Genomic DNA, 17729 nt, shown 5'->3' with positions numbered 1-17729 from the left:
ACCATATTATGGTCACTCTTCCCCAAGGGGCCTCGCACAACGAGATTGCTAATTAATCCTTTCTCATTACATAACACCCAGTCTAAGATGGCCTCCCTCCTAGTTGGTTCCTCGACATATTGGTCTAAAAAACCATCCCTTATGCACTCCAGAAACTCCTCCTCCACCGTATTGCTTCCAGTTTGGTTAGCCCAATCTATGTGCATATTAAAGTCACCCATTATAACTGCTGCACCTTTATTGCACGCACCCCTAATTTCCTGTTTGATGCCCTCCCCAACATCACTACTACTGTTTGGAGGTCTGTACACAACTCCCACTAACGTTTTTTGCCCTTTGGTGTTCTGCAGCTCTACCCATATAGATTCCACATCATCCAAGCTAATGTCCTTCCTAACTATTGCCTTAATCTCCTCCTTAACCAGCAATGCTACCCCACCTCCTTTTCCTTTTATTCTATCCTTCCTGAATGTTGAATACCCCTGGATGTTGAGTTCCCAGCCCTGCTCATCCTGGAGCCACGTCTCCAATTTATCTTCCAATTTATTTGTTTTATTTCCTTCCTTTCTTGCTAGTGGGGAGGGGGGGGGGGCCTTGAGCAATACACCATTTCCCGGTCTGTTCTCAGTCTTCCGCTATAATGCTCCTCCTGAGGGTCGATCTGAGGTGTCTTAGCTGCATGGGACCTCTCCCCAACCATGCCTGGACCATCTGTGGGGGAAAGCTACACACTTACCACCAATCCATGGTACAGTGAACTTGTACACTACCAGCTGTACCATAGGATGTCTGTATCTCGCCCTGTTCTGCTGCGGTCAGTTCTACAGGCACCATTTTGGTACCTTGCCCTTGTGGCGATTTCCCATAACTGAACTTCACACAGTGAATGATGCTGGGATATTCACCTCGAGGGGGCATCACAGCCGAGCCCCACCCTGACCTCAGCCGATACCACATGTTGTGTCTAGATGGTCACTGGATCGCGACCAGGAGCAGGAACTTGGCCTGATTTCCACCCTCTCTCCTAGAGCACCAAGACCATTTGTAGAGCCCCAAATGTTGCACTGGCTGACATCAGCCTATCAAGCACGGACTGGGAGTTGAACCTGTGACCTTCTGGTCTGTATGCTGCCTCTACCAACTGACCAATCCGAGAGCTCCATGGTGCATTTTTTTGTTAAAGGTACCACTAAGCCCCTGTTGATTCTCAGGCATAAAAGGGCCAGATAACAGGATTTTACTGAATTTGAAGCATTTAAGGGGTAAAAATGCCTCATAAAATCTGAACCTGTTGTCAGTAAAATGTTCATTTTGATCTGTCGCTTATTAAAGATCTTTGTTTCCCCAGCACTAGAACTGATCAAGCAGAAGAAAGCTCCTGCTCGTTTCAATATTCAGTTAAAAACTAAAAAGCCGAAAGAAAAGGTGAGATTTGAACTTTCATCCTAACTTTTTAATTCTCTTACTAAAGAACAATGATAGCACATGTTGATGCATGTGTGTTCTCCTAGGTAACTTTTATCATTCTGGTGACATTAAAAATCCTACCACTGTTTTGAATCTTCTGATGATTACCATTGCCCAAGATGTTTTCTGTAGGTCGCAGATATCGGGTCCTTTTATCATGCTGTTCTGCACCAGATGAACAGTACAGCAGATGTCCTTGAACTTCCTTTCATGTCAAGGCTGAAAATTTGCTTCTGTTCTACCCTGGTTAGATTTTACAATTTAGAATTCCCAGTGCAGAGTATTTGGTGTCGCGAGTGCATATCGGGAATGCTAGTGTGTGCAAAGGTCAGTGTGCCAGATTTGTGGCCTCAAAATTTTCCATCTGTTAAGATTAATACAGATAACCATGGGTGCCACAGGTGTGCACCTGACCTGTGCACCTGCATTCCCAATGTGCACTTCTGTTGTACAATGTTCTGTCCCAGGAACCTAAAATTGTAAAACTTAGCCAGCTACCCATCCTTTTTTTAAATTAACATCTAGGCCTGCCACGCACGAGTCACGAGGACTCTTAGATATCAATTGTCCTGCGATCACTCACTAGAAAATGTGCAAGAGAGGCCCATTGTTGATTCTACTCGGAGTTTCACTCAATACTTGATGAAAAGCATCAGTGGGTTGCAATTGCCCTGCTTAGCGCCACCAGTTAGTGCACCAGGGGCGTGAAACAGTTGCCCCCCCTGGGGGGGGGGGGCGCGGGGGCACTACCAGCTCCTGCGGAGTTAGCAAAGGCACTGCCACGGTAGTGCAGTGCCCTACCGGTAGTGACCCGGGCCGTCGTGCAACCGGCGGTGCCATCATCGCCATGCGTGGTGACCCGCGCCGGATATTGGCCAGCGCCTCCGCAAGGCTGCCGCTAGTGGTATCAGCGTCAGGACCGACCTCCGCTCGCGGGGCGGAGGTTAAAGGGAAGGTCGGGGGGTGCCCCTCTCCGCCATCTTAACTGTTTGGCCAACTTACCGGTCGGCCCCTTCTTTACTTCTCTGGCGTGGTGGGGCCGCCATCTTGCAGCCTGGCACTCCATTTTGGTGCCGGGCTACGGCCTTGGCACCACGCCGTCCTGGTGGCCCAGTGGAGGCCATCAGAGGCATGGCAGAGTGCACAGCGGCCCTCCCGTTTAACCAGCAGGGAGGGGCGTTGAACCGCGTCAGCGCTGCGCGGAGCAGCGCGTAGCCCTGACCAACTCGCCCAGTATTGCCCCAGAACCCACCCCAATAGAAGGTGGAGCATGGAGATTGCGCTCTTGGTGTCTTCTTTAGCCCATCTCACTGTGGAGAATCATCTGTGGGGGGTGGTGGGTTTCTCATGTTACAGTGGTGAGTTTTTGATTCATATAGAAAGTTTATAGTTTGAAAGTGAAATTGCATTATTTAAACAAAAAAGTCTCTTGTTTCTTCTCCGTCTCTGCTGACTCATGCAGGTACAGTTCCACTTGGGCTGGCTGTCTTCCGATACATTGCCAAATGTGCATTTTAATGTGTGCGAGTCCAGGCAGTGAGTGCCATATTTGAATATAGGCAGCATCACGGACAGGATCCTAATTGACTTTCCACTTCCCTAGCATAGAGGTACTGAGACCAGTTGTAGCACCCCACTGCCACCCTGGCAGAGAGCAGTTGACACAGCAAAGAGTGCGACCGTATGGTTTAGTCCTGCGCTAAGTCGGGCCTTTTACCCGTGTGGGCAGCTGAGGGTAGCTTTGAAGTGTAATCCAATGTTGAGCTGACATTTTCTACAAGGGCTAATTTTGCAAATGCATTCATGTGGAACCAGCCCTTGCCCACTGGTACAGCGAATCTAGAAATCGCAGGCTCACTCCCCATGGTTTCTTTTCTAATTTTCTAATTGATGTTATTGAATGGTGGAGCAGGCTCGAAGGGCCGTATGGCCTACTTGTGCACCCAATTCCTGTGTTCTTATTATGTTCTTACATGCTTACAATTTCCCAATATCATCTCCCAATGGGCATGGCTCCCCACCAAGAGCATGATTTCATAACATAGAAACATAGAAAATAGGTGCAGGAGCAGGCCATTTGGCCCTTCGAGCCTGCACCGCCATTCAATGAGTTCATGGCTGAACATGCAACCTCAGTACCCCATTCCTGCTTTCTCGCCATACCCCTTGATCTCCCTAGTAGTAAGGACTACATCTAACTCCTTTTTGAATATATTTAGTGAATTGGCCTCAACAACTTTCTGTGGTAGAGAATTCCACAGGTTCACCACTCTCTGGGTGAAGAAGTTTCTCCTCATCTCGGTCCTAAATGGCTTACCCCTTATCCTTCGACTGTGACCCCTGGTTCTGGACTTCCCCAACATTGGGAACATTCTCCCTGCATCTAACCTGTCTAAACCCGTCAGAATTTTAAACGTTTCTATGAGATCCCCTCTCATTCTTCTGAACTCCAGTGAATACAAGCCCAGTTGATCCAGTCTTTCTTGATATGTCAGTCCCGCTATCCCGGGAATCAGTTTGGTGAACCTTCGCTGCACTCCCTCAATAGCAAGAATGTCCTTCCTCAAGTTAGGAGACCAAAACTGTACACAATACTCCAGGTGTGGCCTCACCAAGGCCCTGTACAACTGTAGTAACACCTCCCTGCCCCTGTACTCAAATCCCCTCGCGATGAAGGCCATTTGCTTTCTTAACTGCCTGCTGTACCTGCATGCCAACCGTTACACTATTTACACTATAGCATTTAGTTATTTTTAGTAGACTGAAAAGCTGTCACTTCTAGTTTTCCTGTTCAATAAAACTTTTTGTCTTTCTTTCATTACTGGAGAAGTGCTGAGACTTTTCAAGTACAGGGCACAGAGATGGCCCCAAAAATGTATCTGTGGTGGAAAGGACTTTGCCACAGAGCTTCAGTGACTCTGTGTTCATTTGGTGGGGCTTCAATGCTCCTATGTCCGGTACAGAGTTGCTGCGCACAATTCCTGTTCTAGACTTCATTGTGCTTCCCCAGTTCATTTTTTGCACAGTCCCCGGTCCCAGATGCAGGGATGCCCAAATCTTATGTGTAGGATATGTCTGTTTCAGCCAACAGTATGGGCAGGAGATCACTGGCAAATCCATGGGCCCTACTGCCTTAGCTCCTGAGATTTGAGTTTAATATTAAGGAACAGGGTGCTATCAACGCTCTTGCAATTTCCTAGTCTATAAACATAATACTGTACTAACCCGTTTTTTCCCCACAGTGGTTTGAAATTGCTGTCTTGCCCACAAAACAGCTCTTAAAAAGAAAAACTAACAGGGCAGTGGAATTGAAATAGAACTGACTTGTGTAAATTTAAAAGTAGTGTTTCTCCCTTTTATCAAGCACCTTTCTGTCAGGACAGGTCCCTTTCAGATGTCTGCCAGTGCTGCTCTGGCAAGGCTGCGAGCAGGCGTGCAAGTATGGCTCAGGTTGACTTGCTCTCCGACCTTCCTTCCCTTCCTCCCTTAGGATTAGTGCCTCCACCCGCTTGGCTCAGGTGACGTCAGGGACTCTGTGTATGTAAGATGATGGGCTTTGAACACTTGTTCTGCTACTTTTGTGGTGCAGCATGTTCGTACAAAAACTCATTAGACTGCCAGGCTGCTTCATGCAAAGTTTCTATTGAGCGAGCAGAGGCAGGACTGAGAGAGAGCAGAAACAAAGCAAGCAAGTTAAGAGGAGGAAACTGAGACAGAAGAAAGATGAGAACAAGGGACACTGATCAGAGGAACAAGAAAGACTTTCGGCACAGAAGTCATGAATCAGAAAATATTCAACTGAGATAGAAATGCACAGGAGAGTGGAGAAAGAACGAAGGATGTAAATAAGTGAGGCACATGAAAAAGACTAGGCGAGAGAGAGAGATGAGGAATTATTAAACTACGATTATTCATTGCCAGAAATAAAGCTACTGTGAGTACTAGAATCATTTTTCATACTTATTTTATACCCCCATTTATTAGAGACTTTAAGATACCCTTTTCATTCCTCTTCTCCATTTAATAAAGAGTAACCTTTTTCTCCCACTTTAGATTCTGAAACCATTCACAATCCCCTGAATGATAGGGTGTGATGCTCTCCTAGGGGTTGAAATTCGGTTACGTCCCGTTTGGGGCCAGTAACCCGGTGCAGAAGTCCTGCTCCGGCCATAAAATTCCGGTTACCGCCCCTCACAGGACGTGGAGTGCAATGTCGCGTGCTCCATTTCCTTTTTGGGGCGGGATCGGGGGTGCTACTGGGGCGAGTTGGGCAGCGCTATGCGTTTCAACGCCCCTCGCCTTCCATTAAAAGGGAGGGCCGCTGCGAGTTCTGCCCAGGCCATTTGATGGTCACCAGGGCTAAGGGTGCCATGGCCCCAGCCCGGCACCAAACCTGAGTGCCAAGCTGCACGATCGTGGCCCAGACCTCGCGAAAGGAGCGGTGAATGGGCTGACCAGTAAAAGGTCGGGGGGAGGGGTGTTGTAGAGAAATAAAAGATGACAGCGTGCAGCACAGCGCACCTACCCTATAAGTTTCAAACGGCGATAGGTGACCGGCCCAGTTCATGACAGGTGAGACTGGCCCGGGCATTGCCTACAGCGGCCTCACAGAGCAGTGGCCAATCTCCGCCACAGGGTGAAAAGGGGTCGCCACGCATGGCATTGACGTAATTGGCAGATGTATGGCGTCCCGAGGCGCTACCAGTGAGGGCGAGCGCTAATGCATTTGCGCCTCTGCTAACTCCCGAGCAGTTTCACGGGTGCTTGTTGCATCTTTCTCCTCTCCGCCCCCCCCCCCCCCCCCACCACTAGGCGAAAACACATTAGCGCTTCCTGGAGGCACTTAACGGGAATTTTGGCCCCCTAACCTTTTGCAAATGATGCTCTCTAGCCAATTGATGGGAGCAGCCTGAGTTTTTTTGCTCTGTATAGAAAGACCAGCCCTGATTTTCCCCCCAACCGAGTCTCCGCCTGTGCTTGCTGTCATCCCCAATACTGAGACAATGATTAGGATACTTTTGTACTGAAAAGTGTTGATATGGTATGGTAGAGAGAGGTTTAAAGTTTGTTTTTCTAGGGAATGTGAATGGGTAAATGAGAGGGAAATCTACCCCTGATACGCAGGTACTGTGACTAGCTGTTGGCTGGGCCTTTAGTAGTCGAGACATGGGACAGCCAATTGTACAGCATAAATCCAAATGAGAATGTGTGGGAAGCCTCCTGATCCCCAGTTCTGTCCTGTGTCTGTTGTACAATATCAGACATTATTATTATAGTTGCAGAAACCATTTACATTACTGCGCAAGTACTATGGAGACACAAATGTGGAGGTGATGGTGACATCTACTTGTAACATCAATGCATGCTATTGAACTCTGGCCCCCCACACCTCGCAGCATTCTGCTGCTAAAATCTGACCTTGTGGCGTAAGGTTTGATTATTCCCCTTCCCTATTGGCAAGGCACTTCCCCATGGCTTGAGCTGTGTCTGATGAATGGAAGTGGATTTCACCATGCTTGTGAGGACTGAGGTGTTACTGATACCAAGCCTGCAGTATGTACCATTAATACTGGGTTAAGCAACGCCTCAATTTCAAAAGGCTCATCCTTATTTTCAAATCCCTCCATGGCCTCTCCCCTCCCTATATCTGTAATCTCCAGCCCCACAACCACCCGAGATGTCTGTGCTCCTCTAATTGTGCCCTCCTGAGCATCCCTGATTATAATCGCTCAACCATTGGTGGCTGTGCCTTCTGTTGCCTGGGCCCCAAGCTCTGGAACTCCTTGCCTAAAGCTCTCCGCCTCTCTACCTCTCTTTCCTCCTTCAAGACGCTCCTTAAAACCATGAAATCATGTTGGTCACCTGCACTAATTTCTACTTATGCGGCTCGGTGTCAGAATTTTATTTCATAATACTCCTGTGAAGCGCCTTGGGATGTTTCACTATTAAAGGTGCTATATAAATACAAGTTGTTGTTGGGTTGGTAAATGCTGGTATTCTGTGTTGATGGGTACAGTTGACTCCTAAGACTATTGCAGTAGTGTCACTAATTTTTTGCTTGACAGCCACTATCCCAATCAGTGCTTTGCTTGAGGGCTTCTCTGTCGAATGTTGTTGTATGCTACACCACAGAGTGATGGGATACGCAGTGATTTGATTTAAGCCTCTGGGCATTTGCCAAGTGGAAACCAGGCACTTCTTCACAGGAAGAAAAAGAAAATATAAAAGCATGTGGCAAATAGGTCTATTTTAATAAATACTGGGATATCCTTGACTTTTCTTGGAGAACACACATCTGTACTAAATCACACTGCAGGGCAGGCTGTGAGTAGAGGGCAGAGGTACATGCAACAAAGAGTTGCTATGGAGCACAGTTGAAGGACAAGTACCATACTTTTTGAGGCACATTACACTAATTCCCAGTCTTACATTCATAGTGCTGGGTAAAATGCACTGAGCAGCTTGGAACTTTCCTCTTGGATCTGAAGTAGCGTCCCCATCGCTCAACAACTCTGATGAGGATCCCTTGGCCACCTACACTACTGTGATAGACAATAGGCACAAGTGGAGCATGGCGCGGTTATTGACAGAGGTCAGGTCTGAATCGTCTACAGGACGTACATTCAGTTGGATATTGTGTTTTGACGACCTTGAAAGTCTTTGTCCAATATTTGTTCTAAACCAATCACATTCTGGCTGCTGAAGAGTGAACAAAAGCTTTGTGGGGTTCTACATTTGACCAGTGCAGGATTACAATTGAAGCTTCTATTTGTTTACTGTTCAGTTAGAATCCCCCCCCCCCCCCCCCCCCCAAATATATTGGTTCCATGCAACTGCTGCTCCCTTCGATGCTACTGAATATTATAATAGCGAGACGGCAAGCTCGCTCGTTCAATTCCTAATCCATGCTGAGTAAGCTGATCGCTGCCGGGGGAACTACTGAAAGTCTGCCGGTGGCCTCAACACCTCTAGGCCAGGATGGGAAAAAATAAAAAGAATGCCAGATGAATGTGGTTTATTAATTGAACAAAAAATAGCTTGCATAGAGATCCATTGTATGCTTGTGAAAGTGTTAATCCCAAGTGATATGCTCTCTTTTTGAGAATTGTTGCACTGTTTCAGCAGGTACTTTTCAACATGATTCATGCTTCTTGTTTTTAGGATAAAATGATTGCTGTCAGTAAGATTGAACCCAGTACGCTGAATCTGCTCACCACGTTCACGAATGTCAGCTGTGGGAAGCAGAAACCATTGGCGGATGGAGTCCACAGGATTAGAGTGGATTTCAAGGTACTCGGACTACTAATCCATCACACTGAGTACTGGACATATTAGCTCTGGGAAAAGGAAGGGTACAATATCATTCATTTTGATTTATCTCCTGGCCACGCACATGCATATTTTCAACTTTTTCTTCCCATTTTTGTTGCTCTGAAATGAAGGTGAAGAACGTAGCACACCACCGAGGTTGAAAACAGTAAAAGAAAATGCGGTAAATCATTTTTAATCACTGCACTATTCATTTCTTGGGCGCAGGCAGACAGCTGCGTCCACGGCAAACGAGCCAAAGGCGGGCAGAGGAAACGTTACAAGGACACCCTCAAAGCCCCGCTGATGAAGTGCGACATCCCCACTGACACCTGGGAGTCCCTGGCCACAGACTGCACTAAGTGGAGGAATTGCATTCGGGAGGGCGCTGAGCACCTCAAGTATCGTCGCCGAGAGCATGCAGAAATCAAGTGCAGGCAGCGGAAGGAGCATGCGGCAAACCAGGCTCCCTGCCCACTATTTCCCTCAGCGACTATCTGTTCCACCTATGATAGAGAATGTGGTTCTCGTATTGGACTGTTCAGCCACCTAAGAACTCAGGCTATGAGTGGAAGCAAGTCTTCCTTGATTCCGAGGGACTGCCTGTGATGATGATGGTGTAAGCGAGCACAGTGGAGCAGTACGAGTTGACTCTCCCTTCACTTTTTTTTTATTCCCATCCTGCTCCTATACTGCTTTCCAACACATAGCTTGGCTGAGTTCTAGAACTGACTTTGTAGGAAATTTGCATTTGTCCCTGCCCTGAGGGTGGTGCATGAATGTACATTGAGCTTGTGCCTGCCTGTCGGAGGGGCAGTGTGTAGGTACACTGAACTCATGCTTGTATTTTTCATAACAGTACAAAATAAATTGGTGGGAATGTTTATTGGGGACTCTCACGGTCTGCCGCTGTAACGTCAAAGGAAGATTGGCGGAAATCCCATTTACAGTGTTATACAGGGTTTCTGCCAAAGTTATGATGGCCAATGGGGAAAAAACCCTCTTTCTGCGGAAATTCCTGCCGAGTGCTGTGGATAGAGTTGGGAGGTGACAGCCCAATGTAAAACATTCCCTATCTGAATGCGTGATGTTCTTCCTGGCTTGTTAATTGGTTTCTGCTGATTGCACGGTATCACACCAGGACTGTGTACGGTCCTACCTGCTGTACAGTACGCACAATATTCACCTTGTGAGAGGCTGTTCAATATAATGTGATATTCCCAGTAGAGATAAGTGCTATATGCAGCAACGGATTTGGAAAGCTGTTAAGCGCATTTAGTACTCAGAAGGGCTACTAAAGTCGACAGGTCTGAAGCAAGACACCTGCAAGGCTTCAATTAAAACCGCCCCCTCCCCCCTCCGTGATTAATTGTATTCTGCTGTTGTTTGTCTTCTGATCTTGTTCTACTGACTTTTGGCAGGAGGACTGTGATGTGGAAAACGTGTGGGAGATGGGTGGACTGAGCATCTTGACCTCTGTGCCCATCACTCCCAGGGTGGTCTGCTTCCTCTGTGCCAGCAGCGGACATATCGAGGTACGGTTCTCTCTTTTTCTCTCCATCTCAGTTTCGTTCAATTTCAGCACAGCCTGCATTTTGATAGCAAACGTTACTCATTGCGTTGAGGAAACCTCATTGTTTAACAACAGCACACCACATTACTCTGGGTTTTAGAGCAATCTGACCACAGCTTATTCAGCCAGTTGGCTTAAACTCCATGTGGGATGGAGCTTGCAGGCAGACATGAATGTAGCGGAGCAGAATTTGATTCTTAAAGTTACTTAAGGTAGCTCCGTGTTTGAAGTTCTGCACACAAGCTTCAGGTGATGTTGCTGACTGGAAAGGGTTTGGTATTATGAGGGCGCCATGCGATGATCACACTTCCTGAAGCCTGCCATACCAAGCTCATTTGCTTGGGTGCCAGCCTAATCACAAGGCTTGGACATTTTTCTCCTCACGTATGCTGATTTACTACGTCCAAACCTTTGGGAATTTCCCCGCTGCTGATGGGCAGGCTCCAGAACGTAGTGAAGTTCCCGACATGGATATGAGCAGCCATGAGGAGTGGGAAGATACAAAGAAAGAGATTGTGTTCACAAGCGTCTATGGCCACATGCACATTAGGGAGGTCTCTATCTAGTATTTGAATTTAAGACCGTGGATTGAATTAAAACCACCTTTACACCAGTGCACTTTAATAATATTTATACAATGGCTTTTATGCTTCTTGTGAGGGTGTGAATCTCTTTTCCTCCCCCCACCCCTATCCCCCAGGTCACACAGCCCTCGCAGCTGAGAGGACTAATCAGTGACCTCTTCCAGGCTTTACCATTACACTTCTTGAGCCGGTCATGTTGTGTACGCAATAGCTCAATAGACTGAATACTGTAAACTCCAAACAGGTATAAACCTGGCTCTACTTTATTAGGGCCCAAAGTGATTACATTACAAGATGGCTGGCCTTTTATACCTGGGCGGCACACACGTGCTCACAGCCCAATGGCCTCCGACAGTGGCGCCACCTGGTGCCTACTAAACCCAAACATACACACATGACAATATCCCTCTTTAAGATATTAGTAACGGTCTTTTTACAAATTGAGACGGTCTGGGGCTTTCCGCTCCTGAGTTGAATGTCTCAGTTCAACTCCAGCCTTGGGCGAGCGTTCTGAGTCTGTTCTGACTGGGGGCTGGGTAGCCGATCTGATGTGAGTGGCAATGACCATGTCAGGGATTGAAAGTCCAGATTTATTGATGACAGCGGAGTCCTCTGATGACTGAGGGTAGGTTGGTTGGTCACTGATTGAGTCTTCCTCAGACTGTTCCGGTTCATCCGTGTGCCGCAGCTTTATCTGATCAACATGTTTCCTGCATGTCTGCCCATTCTTGAGCTTAACGATAGACACTATGTTACCCTCCTTGGCTGTAACAGTACCGGCGATCCATTTGGAACCTTGACCATAATTCAGTACACACTCAGGATCATTGATAGAAATGTTGCGTGACACAGTAGCGCGATCATGATACCCTTGCTGACTTTGACGTCTGTATTTGATTATTCAAGTCAGGGTGGACAAGAGAGAGCCTGGTCTTGAGACCTCTCTTCATCAATAGTTCAGCAGGGGAGACCCCGGTAAGCGTATGGGGTCTTGTCCTGTAACTAAACAATATGCGTGACAAGCGAGTTTGCAGTGACCCTTGATTTACACGTTTCATACCCTGCTTGATGGTTTGGACCGCACACTCTGCTGACATTACATGTTTGATACCATTGAGTTTCATGAACTCTTGAAACTCCATACTGGTGAAGCAAGATCTGTTGTCAGGCAGACCATGCGTAGCAAACATGACACGAAGGCTCTCAATGGTAGCTGTGGATATGCTGGATGACATGATTGTGTACACTATCCACTTGGGATAAGCATCCACCACAACTAAGAACATCTTTCCCAGGAAGGGACCTGCAAAGTTGATGTGGATCCTGGACCATGGTTTAGATGGCCACGACCACAGACTCAGCGGCGATTCTGCTGGTACTTTACTAAGCTGCATGCAAGTGTTGCACTGATGCACACATGATTCCAGATCAGAGTCAATTCCAGGCCACCATACATGAGACCTGGCAATGGCTTTCATCATGACAATACCAGCATGCGTGCTATGTAGGTCATGCACAAATTTCGCCCTGCCTTTCTTGGGAATAACAACACGATTAACCCACAGTATGCAATCAGATGGAATGGATAGTTCATCTTTGCGACGGATGTAAGTTTTGGTCTCCTCGCACATTTGCTTGGGTATGGCAGACCAATCACCACTAAGGATACAACGTTTCACAACTGATAATATCGGGTCCTGGCTGATCCAGGTCTTAACTTGTTGGGCTGTGACAGGGGTTCCTTCACTTTCAAAAGCATCCATGACTAACAGTAGGTCTGCCAGTTGTGGCATTTCCACCTCCGGTGTGGGCAATGGAAGATGGCTCAATGCATCAGCACAATTCTCAGTGCCAGGTCTATGGCGAATGACATAATCATAGGCAGATAATGTCAGCGCCCACCTCTGGATTCGAGACAAGGCATTGGTATTGAGACCTTTGTTTCCGAAAGCAATGAAATGATTAGCTTGTGATCTGTTTCCAGTTCAAACGGAAGACCAAACAGGTACTGATGCACCTTTTTAACCCCATACACACAGGCTAGTGCTTCTTTCTCTACCATGCCGTAGGCTCTTTCTGCCTTTGACAAACCTTTTGAAGCATATGCAACAGGTTGTAATTTGCCCGACTCATTAGCTTGTTGGAGCACACAACCAACTCCATGACGAAGCATCACAGGCCAATACTAGACGCTTACACAGATCATAATGTACCAGCAGCTTGTTAGAGCAAAGCAGATTAGTAGCTTTCTCAAAAGCTCTATCTTGAGACGCACCCCAAACCCAGTTATCGTCTTTTCTTAGCAGCATGTGCAGTGGCTCTAATAAGGTGTTCAATCTAGGTAAGAAATGACCAAAGTAGTTGAGTAGACCAAGGAACGAACGCAGCTCCGTCACATTCTGAGGCTTGGGTGCATTTTTGATGGCCTTGATTTTCGAGTCCGTAGGCCCGAATCCGTTGGCAGCAATTTGCCTCCCCAGGAATTTGACTTCTGGTGCCATGAAGATGCACTTCGAGTGTTTCAGTCTGAGTCCCTCTTTGTCCAGACGATGTAGAACCTCTTCCAGGTTGTTGACATGTTCGGTGGAGTCACGACCTCTGACTAGTATGTCATCTTGGAACACGACAGTTCTGGGGATGAACTTCAGTAGACTTTCCATGTTCCTCTGAAATATGGCTGCAGCCAAGCGAATTCCAAAAGGGCATCTGTTGTAGATAAACAGTCCTTTATGAGTGTTGATGCACGTAAGTTTCTTCGACGTGTTGACCAGCTCCTGAGTCATGTAGGCCGACGTCAGATCCAATTTTGTGAACGACGACCCCCGCCCCCCCCCCCGCCTAGCGTTGCAAACAGGTCATCAGCCTTCGGTCACGGGTATGGATCCTGTTTCGAAACTCGGTTGATCGTAACCTTGTAGTCTCTACAAATCCCGACAGTGCCATCACTTTTCAACACGGCAACAATGGGGCTGGCCCATTCGTTAAATTCGGCTAGTGATATGATTCCTTCACGCTGGAGTCTGTCCAGTTCGATTTCGACCGTCTCTCTCATCATGTACGAAACTGCCCAAGCTTTATGATGGACGGGTCTTGCATCCCGAGTCCACTTGGATCTGCACTTTGGCTCCCGTGAAATTGCCGATGCCTCGTTCAAACAGCGAGGGAACTTGCTCAGCACTTGAGCACATGGAGTATCCTCCTCCAATGACAACGCTTTGTTATCGTTCCATTTCTATTTGACTTTTTCCAACCAGTTCCTGCCGAACAGCGTTGGACTATTGCCTGGAACAATCCATAACAGTAAATCGTGAACCGCACCATCATACGACACCTTGATTGCTGCACTGCCAATCACCGTTATGAGTTCTTTAGTGTACATACGGAACTTGGCATTGACTGGACTCAGCTTAGGCCTCACAGCCTTAGCCTTAGTATCCCACAGCCTGTCGAATGTCCTCTGGCTCATTATTGCTTGACTCACACCTGTATCCAATTCCATCGATACCGGCACACCATTAAGTTTTACATGAATCATTATCGGTTGGCTCTTTGTTAGGAACTAATACAGTCCATATACTTCCTCCATCCGGATCCGCGCTAGTCTGGTTATCATCCTCCACGTGGTGTGTCGCAGCACGCTTGCTCAGTTGCGGACACATGCGCTGGAGATGCCCCACTCTCGAACAGCCTTTGCAAATTTACTGTTTAAACCGACACTGATGATTCCGACGATTTCCCCCACAATGTCAATACGGTGATATCGGATTCATTCCCGTTGGCGGACTTTGAGCAGCCACAGGTTTTGTGTAAGCAGTCGGGTATGTCCTGCCATATGCACCTCTGCCAAACGACGATACTATTTTGTTCACAGTACTTGCCGAGTTCCGATTTTTCAATGATATCTGCTTTAAGCTTTTATCCGTCGTCATGCATGATTGGGCAATTGTGATGGCTTTGCTCAAATCCAGCGTCTCCGCTGCCAGTAGCTTACGCAGGATCACCTCGTGGTTGATGCCGATTACAAAGAAGTCCCGCAGCATGTATGCCAACGCAGTTTCGAACTTACACGGTCCAGCTAGATGTCTTAGGTCGGCAACAAATTCCGATACATCATGGCCCTCAGAACGAACGTGCATATAGAATCGATATCTTGAGATGATAATGCCTTCATCTGGTTTGAGATGGTCACGTACCAGAGCACACAGTGTTTCATAGTCCTTGTCCGTTGGACTTAAGAGCGAGAGGAGATTCTTTGAGTCCATAGATTTTTGGACTGCAAACGGTGAGGAAGACCGCCCAGCGCCGAATTGTGTCTGCCTCTTCCTCCATTTTGTTGGCCAAGAAGTACTGGTTCAAGCGGGCTACAAAGTCTGCCCAATCTTGGTCTTCATTGCAAAGGGGATGGAGTATAAAAGCAGGGAAGTTTTGCTACAGCTATATAAGGTATTAATGAGGCCACACCTGGAATACTGCGTGCAGTTTTGGTTTCCATATTTACGAAAGGATATACTTACTTTGGAGGCAGTTCAGAGAAGGTTCACTCGGTTGATTCCGGGAATGAGGGGGTTGACTTATGAGGAAAGGTTGAGTAGGTTGGGCCTCTACTTATTGGAATTCAAAAGATTGAGAGGTGATCTTATCGAAACGAATAAGATTATGAGGGGGCTTGACAAGGTGGATGCAGAGAGGATGTTTCCACTGATGGGGGAGACTAGAACTAGAAGGCATGAACTTAGAATAAGGGGCCGCCCATTTAAAACAGAAATGAGAAGACATTTCTTCTGAGGGTTGTAAATCTGTGGAATTCGCTGCCTCAGAGAGCTGTGGATATTGGGACATTGAATAAATTTAAGACAGAAATAGACAGTTTCTTAAATGATAAGGGGTTATGGGGAACGGGCGGGGAAGTGGACCTGAGTCCATGATCAGATCAGCCATGATCTTATTGAATGGTGGAGCAGGCTCGAGGGGCCGTATGACCTACTCCTGCTCCTAGTTCTGATGTTCTTATGTTGTTCTCCCTCCACTAATCGCTCCGGAATTCCAATTGTGCTCATGTTTACATGCGAAGGTTCTTGTTACCTCGTCGCCAAATGTTGTGTATGCAATAACTCAATAGACTGAATACTGTAAACTCTGAACAGGTACAAACCTGGCTCTACTTAATTCAGGCCCAAAGTGATTACATTACAAGATGGCTGGCCTTTTATACCTGGGCGACACACACATGCGCACAGCCCAATGACCTCCGACAGTGGCTACTAAACCCAAGCATACATACATGACAGGTCATTTGCAGACTTGCGATACTGAGTCTATCTGCATAATTGTTTCTTTTACCTCCTTCCCTCCTTCTACTCCATACCTGCTTCAGAAGGTTAGGAACTCGTTGGTATAGAGGATTGAACCTGTGTTCCCCACTGTGTGTCAGAACTGCAGTGTTGCTGTCACCACGCCACATCTTAAGTTTCTCAAAGAAACCACCAGCTGCAGGAGCAGCAAGGGCCTGTGCAGGAGGGTGACGACTTGGAGAAGGGTGACTGGATTGGACGGTCACCAAAATCAAGGTCGCTGATTGGAGCGTGGGCAGGTACAGCAGGAGAGGCGGCAAACAGCAGAGGAGCGGTGAGGTCGGGGCGAAGGAGCAGCGAGATTGTAGAGCGACGTGATCGGGACCCAGGAGAGGCGTGAGTTCGGGGCCCAGAAAAGGCGAGGGCCCAGGGACAGCACGGGCCCACTCACACTGCGATATGTGTGCACACTAGGTCCGTGCAGCAGAGCTGGTCTCCAGTCGTCTTGGTTAATCCTTGCCACTGGGCCAAGACCTAGCTCTGTCAAGCCTGTGTGGTGGCTGGTGTGTAATGGCCACCATACGTTAAAAAAATTCACGCACAGGCATCTTCCACCCTTCAATATGTAATTTGGGACCTGGAATGTCAGGACCTTCATTGAAACACCTGAGAACTCATCCCTTTTTGGTGTGGAAGCAAGTCATCCTCGATACGAGGAACCGCCTAAGAAGAAGGAGAACATCTTCAGTATATAACACATTTGAGAATAAGAATGTGATTTGCCTTCTGCTGTAAATTTTGCACTGGATGTTATAATCGTATGGACACCAGGCGAGTGCAACTATGCAGTAATGCTGCTCAATATATACGGTTTCAAGCTGTGGCTCAGTGGGTAGCATTCTCGTCTCTGAGTTAGAAGGTTGTGGGTTCCAGCAACTTGAGCGCATAATCTAGGCTGACACTGGAGTGCTGCATTGTCGGAGGTGCTGTTTTTCGGATGAGACGTTAAACCGAGGCCCCGTCTGGCCTTTCAGCTGGACGTAAAAGATCCCATGGCACTCTTTTGAAGAACAGCAGGGGAGTTATCCCCGCAGTCCTGGCCAATATTTATCCCTCAATCAACATCACTAAAAACAGATAATCTGGTCATTGTCACATTGCTGTTTGTGGGAGCTTGCTGTGGGTAAATTGGCTGCCGCATTTCCCACACTACAACAGTGACTCCACTTAAAAAGTACTTTAATTGGCTCTAAAGCACTTTGGGACATTGTGAAGGGCACTATATAAATGCAAGCCTTTTTTTTCCCCAAGAGTTGCTGATTTGTTTCCCTTTGCGTTTTCTTCGCAGTTTGTTTACTGTCAGGTGTGCTGTGAGCCCTTCCACCTCTTCTGCCTGGAGGAGAACGAGCGACCCCTGGAGGAGCAGTGGGAGAACTGGTGCTGTCGGCGCTGCAAGTTCTGCCACGTCTGCTGCCGGCAAAATAAATCCTCAAAGGTAATGGTATC

The 17729-nt window shown here is 47.4% G+C and overlaps 1 protein-coding gene across 5 annotated transcripts in view; it reads left to right on the top strand.

Moving 5' to 3' along the window:
* The window catches only part of kmt2a (lysine (K)-specific methyltransferase 2A), a 173993-nt gene that overhangs the window by 77039 nt on the left and 79225 nt on the right, over positions 1-17729 (top strand). For 4 of the 5 annotated variants that reach the window (XM_070894509.1, XM_070894508.1, XM_070894511.1 and 1 more), the window contains exons 8-11: positions 1349-1425; positions 8629-8757; positions 10197-10310; positions 17572-17718. In XM_070894509.1, coding sequence (XP_070750610.1) covers positions 1349-1425; positions 8629-8757; positions 10197-10310; positions 17572-17718 — 467 coding nt within the window. The remainder of the gene's footprint in view (positions 1-1348; positions 1426-8628; positions 8758-10196; positions 10311-17571; positions 17719-17729) is intronic. The other variant, XM_070894510.1, reaches the window with a different exon arrangement.

This window comes from Pristiophorus japonicus, chromosome 11 (assembly GCF_044704955.1).
Source record: "Pristiophorus japonicus isolate sPriJap1 chromosome 11, sPriJap1.hap1, whole genome shotgun sequence".
In the NCBI taxonomy this organism is placed as follows: Eukaryota; Metazoa; Chordata; class Chondrichthyes; family Pristiophoridae; genus Pristiophorus; species Pristiophorus japonicus.
The sequence above is the reverse complement of the archived record's forward strand: the minus strand, read 5'-3'. Positions and strand labels throughout refer to the sequence as shown.